The sequence below is a fragment of the Anas platyrhynchos genome, chromosome 1 (genome assembly GCF_047663525.1).
Source record: "Anas platyrhynchos isolate ZD024472 breed Pekin duck chromosome 1, IASCAAS_PekinDuck_T2T, whole genome shotgun sequence".
Classification (NCBI taxonomy): Eukaryota; Metazoa; Chordata; class Aves; order Anseriformes; family Anatidae; genus Anas; species Anas platyrhynchos.
The window spans coordinates 129,667,270-129,689,831 of NC_092587.1; the positions used below are offsets into that span (position 1 = coordinate 129,667,270).

The window sequence follows — 22,562 nt, forward strand, 5'->3', positions numbered from 1 at the left end:
TTCTTTAAGCACCATCATCTAGCTATATGTATCACCTGCTTAATTTCTAAAATTTTTGTCATCTTATTTGGGGATGGATGCTTTGAGAAATCAGTGCAAGTTCATAATACTCGACTGGACTTACTTCATGACTAAAATGTTTCCAGTAGGACATGTGGGATGAAAAGATCTTAAGCATTATTCATTAAGGGATGACAGCAGCATTTGATTCCATAATGAATTGAATCATAAGAACCTGACCAGTATTATGACAAGAATGGCTTTTTAAGCTTTGAAATGTTATGGCGACAACCCCAAATTTTCTCAGAACTTGCAAGTTATTAATAAGAAAGCAAATCATACGTAGGTTTTAGAGTTTAACCTATGGGCAAAAACAGAAACCTGATTAATATAAGAGGGATGGAGAGAGCTGTCATGGCTTTGTATTACCATTTAGATATACAGCAAAGCATAATCAAGAATAGCAACCTCTGTCCATCTGGGCAATAAAAAGAGTGCCATTGCTCTCTAGAGTAATGCCTGAAGGTTGTAGGCTTTAAGTTAGTGCTGTTTTTTTTTTTTTTTTTTCTTCTTTTTTTTTTTTTTTCTTCTTTTCCTGTTATTTTGTAGCTTCCTGCAAGAAAAGTGAATTAAAAATAGAATAATTTTTCCCCAGAAATCTTAATTGCTGATGGAACCATGTGGGACCCTTTTCTTAAATAAAAGCTGGAATACACATTGAAGCATATGGTGAGGGAAATGTGGTTTTTCAATGCACAATAGGAAATCAGGAAACACATGAACCTGAGAAGAGCAATAGTTTGCAGCAAGATAGAGGCCAGATGTGGAAATGGCTTGGACCCTTTTAGGGACCATTGGAAAATTACACCTCCACAGTTTCTCAAATGAAATGTGTGCTAAAGACAGTTCAGAAACAGTGTCCAACATCTTAAGCATATCTGAATGCTGAACGGCAAAAGGTTGCCTGAATAACCTCAGCTCGTTATCGGACTAGCAGTAATGTTTGCAGCTTGATGTCTCAGCAGCTTTCTGGTTAGCTAGTATATTAATATACAAACTAAATAAATTCTCCAACTTCTGTACAAAGTTGAATTTTACATTACTTCACTTATTAAGTTATTTGGTAGCATGAGGAGATGTAGCCAAAGAAGTTTCATTATAAACAATGTGCTTAGTTTCTCTCATTTCATATTCTGAAAATGCAGCTATTTATTAAAATGCTTTCCATTTGTTATAAAAAGTTAATAGTGCTGCCACAGCAACCAGTTTGTGACATACTTTAGACAATTTCTATAAAGAACTAATCATTCTCTGTTGAAATAAGATTCCCACCCCATGGGAATAATTATATGTAGTCCTGAGGGTGTATTTGAAAAGCCTTTCTTTTATCAGCAGCACAACCCCAGGCACATATGCTGGGAACTGGAATAGGTTGCAGGAGCTGCAAATGCTGCTACAGCCTCCATCCCCCAAGTTCCCAGGGTGGTGTTATCAACCTATCAACCCCAACAGCAAAACTTCCTCTGGCTTCAGTGAAGCTGAAGGTTTTCCATGATTTTCTTTTGACATGGAGAAAACCGAGCATTTCAGAGTAGATTCATACATCTAATTCATGTCTGGGTCATCTGTGATGCTCACCTATTTTGACAATTGCAGTATAAATTAACTATTGAAATACTTCAAGTTTTAAGAACTGCCTCTTTTTTCCCTCAAAGAAAGGAGGTGTATGTGGGAATTACAACCACAGAAACCAGTCTTTTTTTAGTATCACTGCTTTTTGGGTTTTATCTACCGCTGACTTTTTCCCCTTTCTTACTGTATACCTCTTTCTAGCTAGTCCCTTGCTTTCTGACTTTCTGCCTATGGCTGTGATTTCTCTCATTACTGTGTGTTATTCCTCTATTCTCTCTTGCATTAAATTTCTTTTCCATTTAGTATGTTCCACTAAGTTTATGAATGCACAGCTTCTTCCTCTTTTAACCAAGAAATAAACTTCAGTAATTGGAAATATGACATGAGAAAGTATGCAGAGTGAGAATGAACAATGTAATAGGAAAATCAGCGAGAAGATAGAAATGATCCATCTTCAGCATTTATTTTTTATAGGGCTAGACATTAAAAAATGTATGATAGCCTCTCCATGAGCTAAAATATTTCCTTTGTTCATATTCAAGAAAGCATTCTTGTTGAATTATGTCTGCTTGAGGAAGCAATAACTTTGTCAAAAAGAGATTTCCCTTTGAAATTTTCATCTCCTCATTAAAAAGACGAAAACAAAAACCAAAAAAAAAAAAAAAAACAAGCCCTTTTGCTCAGAAATGTATTTGTTTAAGAATTTATCCATTTTGTTTTAACAGAACTGTATCAATATGTGTAATGTGAATTTGCTCTAATATTCACCCAGGTCTCAAGCCACACTGCATCCTTCTGTAGCAGTAAGCTGCAGTGACAAATCACAAGGGATGTGGACTAGCAAGGAAACTGGCTCATAACTGGAATTTGAACATGATGAACCTTCTGACCAGCTCAGCGGAGGCATTCTGTTTCCAAATCAAACCTTCCAGTACTAGCCAGTTGTTGTTTTTTTTTCCTCATTAAAGTCCACATTTTTCACTAGAAGTAGAAACTTCACAAAAGTTTAACTTAACAGTTAAACTCTGTTGTTGTTGTTGTTGTTGTGTTTGTTTTCTTTTTCTTTCACAAATATGGTTTTAGCCCTACTAATATATTCACTTGCTTTGGCTTTGTGTTTATCACATGTTAACATGCTGAATTTTTACAATGATAGGTACTAAAATAACTTCTGATGATAATAAAGATAGAAAACTCTTTGCTTGGCTTATCACTTCAATTTTCACTGGACTGCTATAGATTTTATGCCAGCTTTGGGCTTGAAAAGCTAACTCTGTAAAAAAAAAAAAGCATGTAACATTCAAAGTTGTGTGTCAATGCTGCACTAAAGGCATGAAAATTCCAACGGATATTGTAAAAAACAAACAAACAAACAAAACACATGCTTTGAATGAGAGAATAAAAACCTAAAACTTTTATGCCTGGAAGAATGCAGTATACTTTTTACTTGAGTTTCATCAGTATATAGTAGGAAAAACAGCATATATACATATATGTGCATATATACAGCATAGATATATTTACACACATACATATGCATGCATGTATACAGTTTTGGCATAGCACTGTCAAATCTTTAATCTATATTTAAAAAAAAAACAAACAAAAACCAACAAACTGAATCTACCTGATTGAAATATAATGTTTTGGGTTGACCCTGACAAGGATCTTCATTTTTAGATGCTTAGTACATTTTTATAGAATAAAAATATTGAACAAAATATAAAATAACTCAGACCTGAGAGGAAAAGGGTACCAATACCTTTGGAGTTAGAAACATTGATTTCAAACCAATGCCCATACTGAGTGAATATATTTAATATTAAATGCAGGGTTGATAACCCTTATTAATATTAAATAAGGGTTGATAAACTATCACAAAGATAAAGTGCTATTTCAAATGCAGCAAGTGTCAATATTGATGCAATATTGCAAGTTTCAACCACCATTATGATGAGAATTGGAATATGAATAATAGAGAGACTCATAGGGCATCAGAGATCATAAATAATAATAATACATATCTGATCAAGGATTATTTGAAAAAAAATAGAGAAAAAAAAGTTTTCTATAGACTTTTGCTATATACGAGAGCTTTTAAAATATATTCACATCTCTTATCCAAAAAATTTAAGCAGAACTTGGATATCCTCTAAGGAAAACATCTCTAGAGACATCATGGGTAAAATCTTTGCCAAGTTTAATATAGACACTAAATAAGAAAGGTGCATTTTAAATATAAAGACAAGAGCAGCCTTTTCCGTCTTCCTTCTTGGAGGATCACATTCAGGTAGAAACTGACAATGGTATCTTTACAGGAAATCTTTAATATGCAGTAGACAAACAAAGGCAAAATATAAGTGAAAATAATTTAGCACAGAAGTCATGGCTTTCCTACCTTCTCTCACTTTTTGCTAAATTAGATTAAAACTCTTCTGAAAGGAATCGAACAGCCCTCCAAGAGGCTAGCTGTGGAAGTTTGAGGAAAACATATAGTTTATGTTTTAAAGATATTTTCTCTGTTCCTTCAGGCACAATTATCTTCTGTCTTCTACTTGTGATTCCTGTGATACTACGGGACTTGGGGGTTCACAGGCGAAATTAATTTTAGCTAATAATACTTGTACTAACCATGCAATGACTCATACAATAAGTCTATAACTTCATGGAGAGGCTTGCCTTGGTATGTATTGCAGTACTGCTCAGCATGATTTTTCCTAGAAAATGCCTTGTAAACATCAATTATGGGATCAAAAAATATAGCACTATTCCTGGCATCTGGTAGTACTCACCAGTACAGTCAAATCCACTTCCTTGGTATCCCTGTTTACATTTGCATTTGAAGGATCCCTCCGTGTTGAGGCAGTCTGCATGGAGGTTACACCTGTGTGTATTTGCCACACATTCATTTACATCTAGGGAAAAGATATAAGTGCCTTAGTGAAAACTGCGGAAACCTAAGCTTCATGGTTGTGCTTACCATCTGTTTTCAAGTATTGTGAGCACTAGAGTTAGACCAAGATGGGACAGGCAGCACTGGAAGCAGAAGAATTCACGCTAGGAATTCTTCTAGTAAACACAAAGTGAACACAGAGATCTACTGAATGAGAACAGGATTCAAAGTATAAGTTGTATGAAGTGGTCTATTAACAAAAGGCACCAAGAGAACATGTGACATCAATAAAAAAAATCAGCAGCTCTTCCCCACTCTTTCACTCACTCTAGAAATGTAATTGAAACTAACAATGGGCAGGCCAAGATCTTGAGATTTTTTATCTACCTCTAATATTCCAGTCATATATATGATGCAACCTGAAAGAAAAGTATAATTAGGAAAAAAAAATCGGTAGAAAATACTATGTTCAGGTAGGAACAACAAAAGGCACAAGCATCAAGAGTAACTAATTTTGTTCTTCATTATTTTGTTACATCACAAAGATGTTTCTGACTTCTCCCACATGAGGGAGCCAAGTTGTTGCACTCGTTTTTGCACCACTTGCATTTTACCCAGATTGCCTCATTTTTTGCAGCTGATAGGTCCTCTGTGTAATGTAGGTCAGCTAGGAGATACGTAGCAGGAAGACTGACTAAAAGTTATGGTATGTCTGAGAGCAAGATTCAGGTTTCCAGATAAAAATCTTTACTACTGAGAACTCTCCAGGTTTTCCCCCATACATACAGCAGAAATTTTAGGAAAATGTAAGCATATTTTCCACTTTAAAACTCCCATGGTCTGCTGACAAAGGGAAGTTCAAATTTCAGTGTCCAAAACCTGCCTTAAGATTTCCCTCCCACCGTTAAGTCCCAATCCTAAGCAAATAAAACAAGAATTTACTTCTGGATGCAGTTTAGGTCCAACTTCTCAGGTAGTGAACTGCTTGAACAATACTGTGGTACTGTACTGCCTGCCTACCCTTTGCTACTATTTCACCTATTAGTTAACAGATTGAAACAGGAGTAAAGGTGTATTGATGTTTGTTTTAACTCCTGGGCATATCAAGATAACTTTTTGCCTGTATTTCTGTTCGGGATAAATTTATACAGTAAAAGAGACCTAAAAAGTAATTAAAATCTACTTTTTTTTTTTTTTTTTTTTTTTTTTTTTTTTTTTGTGGAACTGCTTATTCATTTACTATTTTCATACATTTATTTCTTCATGTTCTGTACTGTCCATTCAAGCAATTATTTTTACAGTCATGAAGCAACTTGATTCACATTGCTGATTTGTGTGTGTGTGTGATACACACACACACAAAATAAGATTGTGGGACTGTTTCTTCATCACAGATTGAATGCCGAGAAGATAAAACAGGCTCTTTAACTAAAACTGTCCCAAAACTAGTACTTCCCTGTAGTAAGTCAGCTGTTGCTAACATGCTACATGTCTTTGTAGATCTTTTGCACAGGGCTTAGAGATGATTTGGTACAATGAGGCATTTTAATTTGCAGGTGCCTGTGGTCAGGTTTTTCATAAGGCTACAGAGAAAACAAGGACAAAAGCTGCAGGTGCCTTAAAGAATATTCTTAGTAACATCTTTTAACTATTTCTGAGGCAGAACCCCTAGACTTGGCCAACATGCTTCAGGCAATGACAGGAAAGATTCATTATGTTGGAATGAAAAAAATTGGGGAAAGAAATTTTATGGGCTAAATCTTACCTACACAGTCATAATGGCCACTGATGTATTTCAGTTCATAACCAAGCTGACACTTGCAGTAGTAGCTTCCAAATGTGTTGACACATCTGCGGTTGAAAGAGCAGACAGCTCGGCCAGTGGAGCATTCATCAATATCTAGATGGGGAACAGGGATACTGGTCATGTCCATGAGAAGGCTGAATGGGAAAGCAAGAACCAGCTGGGATTTGCACAGGAATGCTTTGTTCTTAGCTATCACAAGTTGTTTAATAAAAAAGTCCCATCATTCTTTCTCTTGGGGTTGTTTTTTGCATGTGGAAATATGAACGAAGCAGCAAAACATCCACTAACTTTACGGAGATTTTGAGACTTGGCACAGTAAAAGCTTGGGTAAAAGCTTGGGCTGTGGGGTCTCTGCTGGGGACAATGGTTTGCCCCTAAAGTCACAGAGGAGGGCAGGATGGAACTAGAAAAAAAATATTATTTCTCTGAGAAAGGAAATATCAGAACAGTTTAAGAGAAAGCCTCAGAAACAGGAAACCAGGAGCAGAAAGGAGCAGCAGCTCTTCCCACTGAATCTCTGCACCTCCCCTTGCTGGGCTAAGTCAAGATACAGATTCCAGACTGCAAGTGCTCCATCCTTATCCATCCTTATAATTCATCAGTAACTCTGTTTTTTTTTTTGTTGTTGTTTTTGTTTTTTTATTTTTTGTTTTGTTTTGTTTTTTTTTCACCTATGAATGTGTTGAAGAGGGAAAGTGAAACACAATGTTCTGTTCTGCTCTGCAGGTTCAGGAGCAATGCAGCTTCTTAGGAAGATTAAGCTAAGACAAACAGCCAAGAATCTTCAAATGTTTATCTGCTTATAGTTTTTCTGTGACTAATACCAGAGTATTGAGAGTGTTTTATAATCTGTGAAGCATCTATTATGCTATACAGCAGGAATTTGCTTTCTTTCTCATTCTAGAGATGGAGAGCAGATCACAGAAAAGAGTGACCTAACACAAATTGCGCAGGAAGAAGGGGTCTGCTATTTCTAACCATGGGACATATCTTTTTGTCTGTTTTACCTTTTATCATTTATATCAGCATTCTTCCAAATCCATTTGGGCAGGCAAGGTAAACTCATTAAAAGAGAATAAAAATAGTTGCCTGAATAATTCAGGAAGAGAACCATTTATCTTGTTTATTGTATTTAAATGTATATGTTCACAATGTTCACCTTCAAGTAGCTCTTAAATAATTCAAACAACCGTTAGCTTGCTTGCTGGTAGTCTGAGAGCCTTGCTTACTCAAAACAGGACATTTCCAATTACAAAATCATTTCATTTGAGAGAAAGGAATAATGTTCTCATGTTGGAGTTTTTATACTTTGGAAGTTGAAACAAGTATGCACATGGGTTTACTCTATAGATCCTAAACATGAAAAAATAGTCTCAGGACACATGACCTGCATACATGACTTGATATTACAGCTGTGCGTTAAGGAGAACAATTCATATAGTAACTGTCCTTCTATATAGCAGCGTCTCTTGGGTCATCTGTTGTTTGAAGTGTTAAACATAATATAGTTTTGGCCATTAGAGCTAAAATTCATTTTCTGTGTTTGACATGTTAAATCTCTCAACATCTAAAACATTCTTTCAAGCTGTAGATATCACTCCACCCATACGTATTGGTAAGCAGCATCTGACATGGAGCCGCTAGTTATTCCTCCTTGCCTATAAGCCATCCCTTATGACCTGGAGGACTTGTACTATTGTGACAGAAATAACATAACTAAATGTGAAGTTAGGTTAAGGACATTTTAGTAAATAGTACCCATTCTGAAAACTTTTTTCCATTGTATTTTGGACAACGCTAATATTTCCCAGTTGCAATTTTCAATCTTCTATGCTTGCCTGAGTGGAAGAAATGTTAAAACAAAACAAACAAAAAAAGAAACAAACAAGATATCATTTTGGACCAAGAGTTACCCACTTGGAGGTGAGATCAGAAAAGAAAGGCTAGATTGGAAAAGAGGGAGGGTAATAAAGAAAGAAACAAAAAACATTTTCTGTATCAATTCTTTTTGAAATTTGGAATTGGTAAGATGCTATGAGTTAGCATTTAAAGGAAAATATACTCACTGATTCAAAAAGACAATTTACATGTCAAGAATTAGCTAAAGTTATTCGATAGAATTCTGGAACTGAAAATACTTGTTTGCCACACATGAAATTGCTACTGGCCCTGTTTTAAGATGAAAAGGCATAAAAGTAGATATAAAGCAGTATATCCTCAAATGTAAATACTTAAGCAGAGAGCATCTGGTGTGAAAAATCAATGCTTTGATAGCCTTTCAAGCCTGTTTGTGATGACCAGTTAGAGGAACATTCCAGCTTTGGAAGGGTCTGTTACATGATGTCAGGGCCTCCCCTGTGTACGCTGTGAAGTCTTGGTTGCCCAAATCAGCCCCACCCATGAACAAGGAGTCCTATTTCAGCTCAGTCCTGGGCCTTGAGTCCTGTTCAAGCTGTGCTGTAGTTACACCCATTCCTAGCTCTTCCCTGTACTCTGGAAGGGCTTCAGGACTACTCCGTAGGTAGTCCTGAGGTAGATGGTCTCCCGATCCATCTCCTGAATGGCCTCCTTGGACGTACATTGTAGCCTTATCTCCTATCCTGTGTTCCATCTGTGCTGTTCTTGACTGGACCCTCTGGACAGACACCGGACCTGATTTATCACCTTTCCTTGTCACTCACCCTGTTATCAGCACCCTGGTCTGCCAGCATGATGAGGTGCTGTGGCAAGGGGCCCTGGTCAGTGAGGACACAGCACTGTGGGTGCTGGGTTCACCTATTGCTCATCCCCCCTTGAGGAACTTTCCTGCTCCTGCTACTCCCTGAATGCACTTCACTGCCACTACTTCTGTTGTTCATGGAGAGGTCCCTGCTTTGGAGGGTTTGTTTCACATCCACTGATGTTTTGAAATTAGTTTAGCTTCAGTGTTAAAATGGGTACCATCTCAGCATTGGATTGAAATGCTGTAGCACTGTCTTGTCAGATGCCAACATAAAATTAGTATCAGAGAACAAAGTGTTATGAAGTAATGCTAACTTTACCACAGGAAATCCCTAAGGTAAAATGACATTGAGACTTCTGTAGAAAAACCCAGAAGTTTGCATTGTAGGTTATCACAATACAAGAAAGAAAGAAACATCTAGACACAACCCCAAATGCTATCATGTGCTACGTTGGTAGGACAGCTTCCTGTGCTGTATGTAACAGTCTCTGAGAAACGGAGAATCTGTTAATGACTCCAAAACATGTTAAAACATTTGATTATTTATTGTGGATGGGACTAGCCCAAAGAATTACATAGCCAATGTTAATGAGAAGAATTATTAAAGAAGCATGCAAACTTTACATCACTCTGCAAGTAACAAGAAGCATGACTGAAGTCAGTGAGGAGGGCTAACTACTTATTACCCTTTCTTCAGACTGTTAAGGTTCTCAGGATCCTACAGAAAAGAAGCTGAGAGTGAGCTCTCTAACCATACCAACGCATGTCCTTCCATTTGGTCCCAACTGAAGGCCAGCTGATGGACAAAGACATTGTACTTCCTCCTTGACTTTCTCACATCCATATTGGCAATTAACCATGGCACAAGTCCTAGAACCTGAAAACAGAATTTAAAAAAAATAATGTAAAATCTAGGCTGGGAACACACATTTTATTATTAAGTTAGATCTGGATGAATGCAGAAAATTAATGAGAACAACAAAATTCCATTAATCATCAATCAAGCTGTTTATACATTAACACATTAATAACACAATTCAGCAGCTCTTGAGATAGATTTTAAATTCTCCCTCCCCTTCACTTTGTTCTTTCCTTATCTGCCCTTATGACTCCTTTTTTTTTTTTTTTCTCTGCTACCAGTTCTGTGACTATTATCTTTTAGATTCAGAGAGAACTGGTCAAAGTAGAAAAAAAAGGCTTTTTACATTTTTCATCATTACAGTTTTACCACACAGAAAACTGCAATTCAGTAAAGAAATATTTTTATTGCTTACCCCTGACCATGCCCTTAGTAGACATTCTGATTTTAAAATTATTTAGCCTGATGAAGTGTGACACTGCATTTTACTTTAATCCTTTATTTTTATCTTGAACAGATACTTGAATCTAAAGAAGCACATAGTAGTCAGTACACAGTAGATTGACTATGAGCATAAATTATTGGAGATGATTTTGGTAATCCTGTAAATAGAAGAGTATGGGTCTAGATCTTGTCTGAGAGAGTATTATGAGAGGCTTGAAAAGCAGGCCAAATGTATTAAGTACGTAGGGAGATGCACCTGAAATCCTGAGGATATCCTGCAAGCATTAATGTTATGATGCCAGGGAGAAAAATAGCATTTGGAAGTGTTTACTGGAGGAGTTAGAGGTGTGTGCAAAGGAAGTATATTCCACTATGTCGCTCTGGTTATCCATCTATTACTATATCACAAAACTGCAAGACGTTGAGTGCTAGCTCACCACCCAAGTAGAAAAATATGTGGATTTTATTTTAAAATGCAACACATTCATTGATAGAAGTACCAGCAATTTCAAAATGGTGTGTAATGAAGTGTATAGAGAAGACAATGATGTGTGTGTGTGCATATATCTACAGCCATAGTATTTTAATATATAATAACGCATGTTATTTCTGTTGCTATTAAAATTAATGTTAAACCCGTGGTAAAATTACCACAGGTTTATTTAATTACCACGAGCCTAAAAAGAAGTCTGGTTTGCTTAGACCCTGTGGATAAGCAATAAATATTTAAGATCAAAAATTCACTGTATTTGCAAAAGCATTTTACTTTTTTTTTTTAATCATAATACTTTTGTCACATTATCCACCTCCTAAGTGGCAATAAAGAAACTTACTAAACATTATTCTTCTCCAATTGGTAATTGTTTGCTTTCTGTTATTTTTGAAATTTCCATTGCTGGCTATAGTTAGAATATGAACAGTTTAGATGATCTGCTAATCAGATTTAGTACAGTAATTCCTGCAGAATTTGTGACTGTCTTAGGTAATAACCTACTATCTACCTGAAGCAATGGTTCTCTGTGGCTCAAAACCACATTCTTCTAATAACTTTCCACTTCTAGTGCCACAATGTTTTGGCATGGTTCTGGAAAAGTCTGACTGCTCAGACAAGGTGGACTTCATCTTGTTAAGGAGATTTGCATCATGGAGAATTTGATTCAAAAGCACAACTCTGATTTTTGTACAAATTTAGTACAAATGCAAAGTTTTCTAAATCAGGAAACCTATCCTGAACTAAGACTGGCTTAAAACTAATCAAACAAAAAAAAGGCTTGTTACAGTCTGGATCTAGTTTTCTGACTTGGTTCAATACCGTAGCTCTTGCTCAGAGGAGGGGGAACGACAGATGGATGAGACGAAGTAGGAACAAGCTCCCACTGGGCTCAAAGGGAACTGGACTCAAAGGATAGGTTTCTTTTGACAGTACCTCTGGCTTCTGCCAACTTCAACTGTCCATAAGACAGCAGCCTGACTGAAACCAGCTCAGTTTATGATGTCAGCAGATACACAAATTATCTTGGATGTATCCATTTCTCAGAGATCTCAAAGACCCCACAGCTGTTGTCTGCTGTTGAGATCCACCATGTGCTGCAGGGAAGGGGAAGCCTTCAAAAGCTCTGACCCCAGGCACCTTTCACAGCAATTTCAGTCTTCCTGCCATAACAGGGAGACAAACTAGGAGATCTGGCTTTTCTGCCTGCCCCTGAGCTGCTGACACTGCAGTCCTCTGAATGTTTGCCAAAGCTGGGTATTGTTCCAATTATCTCAAGACTGACATCAAACTCACCAGATGGACACCCTGTCTGGTGAATGGCTGTCTCCAGAGTTTGAAGATAAACAAATTCGTTCAGAGTTTATGGTTGTCTCTTATAACCATGGGAATGGATGGGCTGCACCTGATACAGCTACATTCAGGACAGACCTCTCAAGCAGATTGGTCTCAGCAGTGGACCAACTAGTTTCCTTGTACCACAGATGTATCTGCTTCAGCCCAGTAAACTCCAGAAAGGGTTGTCCACATTTTACCTAGGGTTTTGTGAAATGTAAAGCAGAATTCACTGTACTATTTCAAACAGATAAGGGGGAAAAGAAAGTGTTTTCTAGAAACAAAACAGTATCACTGAAAAATAAGAAGCTTCCTCACATCTGAAAATCAGGTTGACTAAGAAAGCAGAATGCTTTCCTTTACATGCTGGCTTAAAGACAGAGAAAATAGGTAGAAACACAGTTCAGATAACCCTTAGCACAGTGGTCAAATGTTTGCAAGAAGCCAGCAACAATTAGAGGAAGCATATTAGCACTGAGAGAAAATAAGTTAGGGAGCACAGAAAGGTAAAGCAAGGATAATGCTGTGAAGTTCAGCACAGTGAAGCGTAGTCTGTATTGGTGCTTTGCTTGGATTGATTCATTCATCCTTATTTGACAAATGAACCAGCACAGCTATGCACCAAGCTTATACAAGCTGTCCTTCATTTGAAGTAACACTAAAGATTTTTACTTCTAGCAGGACAAAAATTATTTGAGCACCAAAAATAGTTATTACCTAGTTCACTTTATCCATATACTGCCAAACAGAAAGCCTCTGTCAGCTGCTGAGAGCACCAAAGAGCTGAGGCAAGAATCTTATCCTGAACAAGCTAAATCCATTCATCACAAGAGGAAATTTTGCTAGGATCAAATGCAATTAGGTTATTTTGGTGTGCCTATCCTATCAGCTCTATTACTTACTTGCACATGTGCCATCTGGCATGAGCATGTACCCGTTGAGACAATAGCACTTGTAGCTGCCATGTGTATTCATGCATCTGTGTTCACAGGGACGTGGTTTCAGTCCACATTCATTCAGATCTGCAGAATTCATTGGAATTAGATGACTGCTGGATTTATATACATATATCCATACATATAGGCTGATAATATAGCTTAATGCCTTTAATTCCCCATGGTATAACAACCTGGATTGAAAACAAGCCAACCCCTTGCAAGATGAGAATTTAGCAGACCATCTGGCTGAAAGAGTGCTAGGAAAACTAACACAGAGACTTCTACACCTGAAAAAGTAATGCAAACTCTGACCCCATCTGGCAGCTTGTTAGGAAGGAGTGGAGGGGTGGAAAGAGAATTGTAGTTGCTGTATTTTTCTGGATTTCTCTGATTCTAGCTGGATATTTCTGCCCTCCAGCTGACCTCTGTACTAGAAGGAGTAAAACTTTATCTGCAGCTGATTTGCTGTTCCTAGTCTAAAGTGAAACAAACAAACAAAAAATTACATATATATATATATATTTATTTATTTATTTTCCCCTAAGCTACACATTGGCACCAAGGTTATCAGGGCAGGAACATAGCCAAGATGAAACACAAAATATAAAAAGAGTCACGTGACATTAAGAATAAAAGTACAAAAACCTCAAATTCTCAAAATCCAGAGAACAAAAGCATCCTAACTCCTTTTTGCAGTCCAGGATTTAAAAGGCTTTGCAAGACACTAAGTTGATTTCAAATTCTCAATAGCTTTATTTCCTTGGTAGAAAACCAGAATCCTAAAAAGATCAATTTATGTGGTATAGGCATCACTCTTGTCAATGGTATTGGTTCTGTAACAAGGGAACAGCATCTGTGTTTGTGACTTCTGACTGACACCTCTACCTCTTATATTTTGACACCTGATTAGCAAACAGAACTCATTAACAGAATACACAAGCACATGTGGCCCACTCAACAGGTGCTTAACAGCACATGGCCAATAATATAATTTCAGTGAAGACAACTCTCCTAGCGCTTAGCTTGCGGAACTCCAGTTTTAATGGGAGAAGCAGCTGTTCTCATAGCCATGCACCCTGCAGACCAGAAAAAAAAAATCCTCCAGACCATTCAAAGCATAAACTTTGTGCTAGTTATAGATGTGTGTGGAAGTATTTGTTACAGCTCAGTTCAGGGAAGAAAAAGAGGGTTGCACTCTGCTATTTAAATATAGAGTCTGTTTGAAAAATGACAACATATCAACTTGCAAATCACAATGGGCTTTCTCTGCTACTGAGCCTCCACTGAAAAACCAAGATTCTCGTAACAAAGAAACTAGAGATGAAAAAAAAAGTTGTTCCACTTAGACCATACATTCTGAAAAGTGCTTAGCTACACCTATATTGCACAATGCACAGTAATGCAAAGATAACATACACAGCTCTAAAAGAGAACCTATGGAGATAATGCTAGTTTAGCTCAGACTCAGTGGCAGACTAATAGAGTCCCCTTATCGCTGTTATTTTAGTTAGCTCATGTTGAGCTTGCTCAGCCTGGCATTCTGTTGTAAGGTCAGACCAAGGCTGTATCTGCCTGTAAATTAAAGAGGCTCTGAGCTACTGGAACATGAACACCTATATGGCGATACTACTGAAATAGCTCCTGGGCATTTCTGGCTTGTGCCTTGCTAAAGAAACCTTGCTAAAAATTTCCTGGCCATACTTCATAAGATAGAACAGCCCAGGGAGCTACAGGGCAATTTGTACATGCAGGTGTATACAGAGCTTCCATGAAGCCTTAGACTTTGAATCTACTGCAAGTGCACTGAACTGATCTGCTTGCCTACGGAGGGCATAGCAAATCCAGCTGGAGTTACTGCACAAAAAGCAAGCGGGGGGCTTCTCTGTTGTCTTTTGGTAAAATTGCTAAACCATGTTGGTGGTTAAACTTGTGGGTTTAGAGGCTGAGGCTGTACTGGTAACCATGGATCTATTATACACAACCAAGGCTGCTGTTTGTTCCCTAGGAGTACCAAGGGGCTGCCTTCTTTCCCTGTATCAACAGTGCAAAAGATGGAGCTTTCAAAATACTTAACATTATAGCTTTATACCATATTGCTTGATAGATATTGTGTAGTAAGAGGGTTGTTCTGACTCACTAAGAATTCTCTTATTTTTCAATGTCAATGTAACATTTTTAAGCAAAGACTGCAGGTGCTTAGGAAGGTAGCATCAATAGACCCATCCATTCATGTGGCTCTCACTCCATGCTTCACTCATCTGCTGTGCAGTAGAAAGGCCTCTCCATGCAGCGATCTGCTTCTTTCATCTGATCACGTACAAAGATCATATACTGGAACAACAAAAGCTGAGGCGTCACCAAGGTGTTGGTGGAAATATTTCAATGTCTAACTGCAAACTTATGCAGGTAAAGTGGTGCATTAAAAGATTCTAAGTATGTAATTGTAAAGAATTCTGTGTTCTCAAAAAAAAAAAAAAAAAAAAGTCTGCATATGCAAACAGATGGCATTGGCCCGGGGAACCTTGAGAAATAACACATCGAGCATGTAATTGCCTGTCTTTCTGAGGAGGTTAGTTAAGTAAATAGCATGGGTTTTTAGTTAAAAAAAATAACATGGGTTCCAGATTTGACTTCTGGCTCTTCCTTTCCTATGTAATCTCTCTGTGCCTTAATCCTCTGACTATAAATGAGACAGTTTGCCCTTGTCACCCGTCTGCAGGAGATACATGATATAGGATCAAACTCCTGTTTGCTGAAGGAGGCTTACAGTTTGCATCTCCAGTATCCCTGGCAAGAGCCTTAAACACTAAGCTCTGCTATGTAAATAAGAAAAGATCTTGTTTTACTATTTTGGAAAATGACACAATTCTTAATACATGACAAGAAGACAGAACATCAGCAGTCTGGTTTCTAGAGTTATATTCCCACGAGCACAAACCTTGATTACAGGTTTTCCCTGTAAATCCAGGAAAACATTTGCATTTGTTTGGTCCCATGCACTCTCCATACTTGCAGCCATGTCCACAGATAGCTGGGGGAATCAGGCAGAGAAAGAAGAGAGAGGAAAAAAAAAAGTTAGAATATTCTATTTGAGAACTATTTCCCTGCTTATTTATTGCAGAAGTTCAACATCTTCCATACCTCTACCTCTAGTTTGAGCATGGTATCTACTGATTAGTGCATTATTTCTGCTGGAGAAAAGGTTTGCTAGCATGCATTACATGAACACGTGCTTTTCCCAGTTTATAAAGACCTGGAAAAGAAGGGGCTCCTTCTAGCACCCTCCCAAATGCTCATTTCTGCCATGGTTACAACTTACATTTAGTTTTGTACTCTGCTTTTTTCCTATTTTTGGGAAGCCATATGTGAAAAGCAGCTAGCCAGCAGCTTGATTTTCTATACTTGAAGCAGGGAAGAGGCAACAGCACTCTACTGCAGCCACAGAAGACCCTAAAGTGGTTTTCTGCTCTTGGATCTCCTCTCTTACAGCTGAGAACATGTCCATCTCATGGTGGAATACCCAGAGCACATCTGTCAAATCAGACAATTGTCCTTACCACACATCCCCATATTTACAATTGCATCAGATTTACAATGACTTGAAAGGGCTGGGCTTAACCTGGATGCATTAAAGAGTAGAAGTTTTCTAACTCTCATCATTAGTCAGAAATTAAATGCTAGCTCTTATAATGCTAGCGTTATAATTAATTATAATTAAAGATTAATCCTTGATCTTTAATACTTCCTAAAGTCAATGTGATGATCAAAATGAGTGTTATCTGGAAAAATCAAACTGAACATGCATTTAAAGCAGTACTAGCTCTAGAAGAACAGCAAAGGAGTATGCACCAGTATGGGCATCCAAACTATCTCGTGTAATTAATCTGCTTTCTAAACTACAGGAAACAGGAAAATCATAGTTACTATATTAAAATTCATAATCAAAATTCATCCTGCTGAATTCAAGCATATTCTCCTACATTTAAAAGATTCATTCAGAAGCACTAAACCACTGGCTCTGCAGATTAGCCGTAGTTCAGCGTTGTCCCTTTCCCTGAAAGCAAAGTGGCATAATGTAAGATTGATTGAGTATTAACACTGAAACAGAGTACAGCACTGCATCTAGATTTTCAATGCAGTAGTACACTGCTGTTGTTTTAATGAAATCTGCCAAAGAACCACCTTAAAAACCTATGAAAACTGGTTTCTAGTAAGAGTAACCTTTTGCTTTAGAAGAGACCAACTTAATCCCACTAGCTCAAAGTTACATTTGCTGGTTGTCCCTCTACCTATTCTTTTGCACCAAAATGAATGTGCTGTTAAACAATGCAGAAATATTAGTAAGTGTATTGTTCACTTCTTTCTTTTTATAAACTGGTATGCTACATATACAGAGCAGAGACATTTTGGCACCTTTCTGTTTAAGGCATCAGTCAGCAGTGAATAACCCCAAACCTCTATTCAAATTCACTAGATATACAATGCCAAACTCCAGGGCAACGGGTGCAACATCTGAGAAAGATTCCTAAAATACATATTTTAGGATTTTGTTGTGCTTTGCCCAAGTAGAGCTAGAGGACAATTCCATATCACCTTCTCCTTGGGATCTGTAGACCTGTAACAAATTAGAAATTTCTCAAGAGTCATTTATTTTTTTATGAAGCCAACAATCCACCAACCAGAATGCTGACCAGCTACCTGAGCTCAAGCCAGGTGCATTTATTGCTTGGGTTTTGTTTGTATTTTTAGAAAGTTAAAGTTTCCTGGTTCTCACAGGCTGTGTAGTTTTGAAGACAAAGGATACCAATTGATTTCATGGGTCCATATGTAGCACCAGAAGATGCTGCATTTTTGGCATTTATTTGACAGCTGTAACAGCACAGGAACTGGCAAGTTCCAATCTCAGCCAGGGTATGCAGGAGGTTAGCACAGATGGCCACTTCTGGACCTAAGAGTTTTTAAATCTGTATTTTATGTTTGCTGTTATTTACCTAAAGCTCTGCTTTTTAAAGGAGATGTTCTCCCCAGCATGTTTTTTTTTTTCATTCTCCCACCCAAGTGATAAGAGACTTCACTCCCTCACGAGCTTTCCTTCTGTAACTTCTGGCAGATTCACATCAAGTCCTTTTATTAGCACCAAGTACACAGCTATGGAGAGGAAACAAGCACAAGCTGTTAGCATTACCTTCACAGTGGCCCTTATTGTTTTTTTTCCAGCCATAACAGCAATCCGTCCGAGAACCATAGCGACACACCCCAGGCTGGCTCACAGTCACCAGCTGCCCATGAACTCTTGAGCTGCATAAGAAAGGATAAACACTAGCTCCAGCAGGCAGATACATTTTAATTCATTCCTCCCTATATTCCTTTGTGCATTTCCCTCATGTTTTATCCACTGTCAGGCATTTTCATCTTAATGACCTCAAAGCATTCAACAGTCCCTTGGCAGGAATACAAAGTTGCATTGGTTGGAGAAAGGGGTGATAGGAGCATCTCACCTGTAATAAAACAACCCTGCAACATAAATAACATAAATCCTTTCTAATGAGAAACATGGCAAAGAAAAAAAAAAACAGGTCCTCTGCTAGAATGAGTCTTTTAATCTCAGTGAAGTCAGTGGGAATACTGCAGCTTGCATCAGAGGAAAAGTCAGGACTGGATATATGCTGCCATACCTGCTCAGCTCTGTTGCTCTGGATGACAAATTATTCAGCAGAAAAGCACCTTTCTGAACATCAGTCATCCCCACAGATCCAGTGCCTTGCGGGCTTGCAGCCACTGTGTAAGTGCACATTGATTAGATAAGCGCAGATATTCCCAGGCATTCAGGTTGCACAGGACTCCCTGATCATACAAATGTTAATTTAATCTGCCAGTACAGCCAGGTGGTTCAAAGTTACTGCGTGGATAACAGCTGCAAGTGTTGGCAGCCCTGCAATGTTAGCTGTCAAAGTCGTACATCTGATGGAAATCTACAACTGTCCATGAATTTCAGGCTTAGTCTATGCAGCACAGGGTGCTGTGACCCTAATTATCTTCTTCCTCCACTTGCTATTACTTCAGTTGTCTATATCCTCCTGTACTTATCCGTAAGGGTTGCACTCTTACTGGAAGCGTTACTGCAAACGTCACTAATGCATACTATTAAAAAAGTAAATATATACATACACTTCAAAGGTACAAGATGTTACTTCAGAGTTGCCTTTAGTGTGTGTTCTGCTTGCATCCCCCAAAACACCCCTGAATTCAACTGGATAGTGCTATGACTCCCCTGGAAGGTTAAAATGCCTAAAGCTCAGAGGAAATAGAATCTTATTACTTTCCAAGAAATGCTCATTTCCACAGGAAGACAAGCTCATTTAGTAATTTTTCATTTAATAATTCAGTTCAGAATCAAGTACATGAAAGCGTCTTTACAATTTATATAATACCCACAGGGTTTTGGTACAAACTTCTCTAAAAACTGGAAGATCTTCCATAATACTGAGAATAAAATGAACATAGCTGAACTTTACAGACACTGCCCTGGACAAGGTTTTTCTCTTCTTCTGACTTCCAAAACAAGCACCAGGCTAAAGCCTACCTTTGGCTGTGGGAAAGGTAAACTGGATCACTGAGAGCCCACCCAGATACCAAATTCTGTGAGCAAAACCAGTTTTGTTAGATTAGTCCTTCCATTGCTGTCAGGGCTTCAGCATTTTGTACAAATGAAAGAAATAGAGTAGACCCTGCCAGGGCAAGCAGATGCTTTCAAGGAGAATGTCAATATGCGTTTGCTGGACATTACTGGGAGAAGCAATGCGAACTAGAGGTGTCTGATCTGTTCCTAAATGGTATTTGTGTAGGAGTTTGCCTGTAGTACCTAGAAGCCTAAATGAGATTGCTGTGCTTGGCACTATCCACTCAGCATGAGAAAAATGCCTGGCCTCAAATAACTTGTAGCTTCAATATGCGAATGAAGAAGACCTGTGCATGTCACCTGCAAGACCAGTCTTCATTTCTAGTGAAGGTCTCTGTCCTCAGACTCAGAAGCTTATGGCACTGGTGAAATAGGCAGCAAGTGGCAAAACAGAGCCATACAGAGTGCTGAAGCAGCAGAGAAGTAACTGATTTATGTGGCTATGACATTGCTGACACTAGTAGGATAGCATTTAACAAAGTACATTGAAGATGAATTATAAAAACTTCTACAATAAGCCAGGGCCTCATTAGTTAGGATGACAAAGAAAGAGCTGGCCAGGCTAGCTATCACAAGATCCTTGTGAGCCACAAGCACAGGTATTAAAAAAATAAAAGGTGGGACCTTTGGATATTTCAGTCAAAATTCCAGTCGCAATAGGAAAGTTTTACCGTTGCTGTATCATGATGTATTATGTACAGCTCTTGACATCCGTCCAACAAACATCTACATGTTTGACAGCTCAAAATCAGAGAGAGAAAAGCTTGTTAAGAGAGAAACTACTACAAAACCAATTTGTTTTTGTGCTACTTTCCCTTGTGGCTTTGAGTTGGGCATAAGAGTAAGAACACAGCCATGAGCAAGCTTGAGAGTCTTGAAGAGTACTGAAGAACCAGGAGGACAATTCTTATCTAATTTTCAGAAGATATGGATTCTTTCACAAACTGAGAAATTTGTGATGCTGTCCGTAATGATACAAGCAGGTCTGAATGAAGTCATATCCCATATTTTTATTCATCTGCTACTGAAACAAATTGTTCCTCTATGAAGTAATATGAAAAGCTTGAATTTTATCTCAAAAATAAGATAGATTAATGCACAGCAAAGCAATCAGATGCTGGCCAGGCCAAGGCAGATATATAACTCCATATCTACAGTGACATGAGCAGCAGACAAAAAAAACAATTGGGTGTGTGATGTGAGGGCAGACCTTAAATGTTAACTTTGACCTCTTGTAGTGGTTTACTTAATTTGATATAAAAAGAGAAAACTTAGGTATTTATAACAAAACACATTCAAAAAGTTCGCTTGCTCTACTGATCAAGTGGCTAGAGAGATCTTCCAGTTAATTTAGGTTGATTGATATGGTAGGACTGATACCCTCAATTGCTTAAACACACACCTGCAAAGGAAAATATTACAAGTGCATTAACTGGTGAAAGAGGGAATAAAGCACACCTGGATGCTGGAACTTACTTATTCAACTGTTTCCCTCTGCCACCCCATGGTATTTTTGTTGTTTCATTCTATGAAGTAAGAAAAAAGCTTTACCTTGCATCAGCTTCTCAAAATTAGTTTATGACCATGGACCAATACAAGCTACTGTCTGCATTACCAATGGGCAACCAAAATTTTCATATGTGGTAACTGGGCAGATGGCTGTGCTGCACTGTAATCCTCATTAGCAGCCATTATACCAATAATGACTAAAGTAAACAGAAGTAAAAATCCCAACAATGGAAAAAGGGACCTGTCACGTTCTCCTGACTAGTGAATGTGAGTGATCTATTCCCTGTCTGACCAGCACTATATGACATTTACAGCTGCAGAGGAAAAGTGAGTGAGCCTTCAAAAGGCTGATTTAACAAGGCAGTTAGGTAACAAAAGTCATTTATGGTTTGAGTTAAAATAAAGTTTTTTGTTTTCAGATCCTATTATTTTTCTGTCTTTTACTAATATTTTCTGTGTAGAGGGACATTTAGAAACTTTTTTTTTTTTTTTTCCTCCTTCAAGACAGCTGCTAAAGAGATTTAGTGCACTATTTCCATAAGATCTCTACAGGATACTTTTGGTCAGCTCCTGCACACACAATAGCTGCCTGCTGCTGAGGGGAAAAAAATTCTGTTGCATTCTTAGCAACTTCCACTTAACTTCAAAGACAGGATATTACCCCTTTCTTTAATTTTGCCTCTAAAAAAAAATCTGGACATTGTTGCTAGCTAACAGCTAGCACCAGACCTCAAATTTTGACCAACAGGTGTATTCAGAACAAAAAGATGGTTTCCTACAACTTAGCAGTTTGTAAAGAATTCCTAAAAAGTCTTTTATGACTGCATGCCGTGCAGAAATAGAAATGAACATTTTGTCAGGTGACAGCACAGGCATTTTGTTTGCTTGTTTGAGTTATACACATGTAATGGTATTAACCAAAACCAACATGCATCACTTATTATCTTTTAATGACTGTCTTAGATATCCCTTTGGTCTGTTTCAGGCACTCAACAGTTCTGCTTTACTGCGAGTCCCTACCGAAACACCAAATACAATTTAGCTTGGGCTTGCAGAAGTTCCTTTAAGTCCTCCTGTGACCACCTGACTCCTTGAAGGAAGGGCTCAAAGCAGAAAAGCTAAAGGTCCAGATGTGAAAGCCACGCTTCTAAGGGACAAAAATAATCACATTTAATTCATTTTTTCCAAACTGATTTTAATTTCTACTGTTTCCCTGTTCCTTCTTCCTAGCTATTCAGAGACAATATTTCTTTG

The 22,562-nt window shown here is 37.9% G+C and overlaps 1 protein-coding gene across 2 annotated transcripts in view; it reads right to left on the reverse strand.

The window, feature by feature from the left end:
- The window catches only part of EGFL6 (EGF like domain multiple 6), a 46,969-nt gene that overhangs the window by 23,522 nt on the left and 885 nt on the right, over positions 1-22,562 (reverse strand). Inside the window, exons 2-7 of one of the 2 annotated variants that reach the window (XM_027447751.3) lie at positions 18,306-18,418; positions 16,059-16,151; positions 13,085-13,204; positions 9,812-9,931; positions 6,291-6,425; positions 4,425-4,547 (exon numbers count right to left, since the gene is read on the reverse strand). In XM_027447751.3, coding sequence (XP_027303552.2) covers positions 4,425-4,547; positions 6,291-6,425; positions 9,812-9,931; positions 13,085-13,204; positions 16,059-16,151; positions 18,306-18,418 — 704 coding nt within the window. The remainder of the gene's footprint in view (positions 1-4,424; positions 4,548-6,290; positions 6,426-9,811; positions 9,932-13,084; positions 13,205-16,058; positions 16,152-18,305; positions 18,419-22,562) is intronic. The other variant, XM_072029298.1, reaches the window with a different exon arrangement.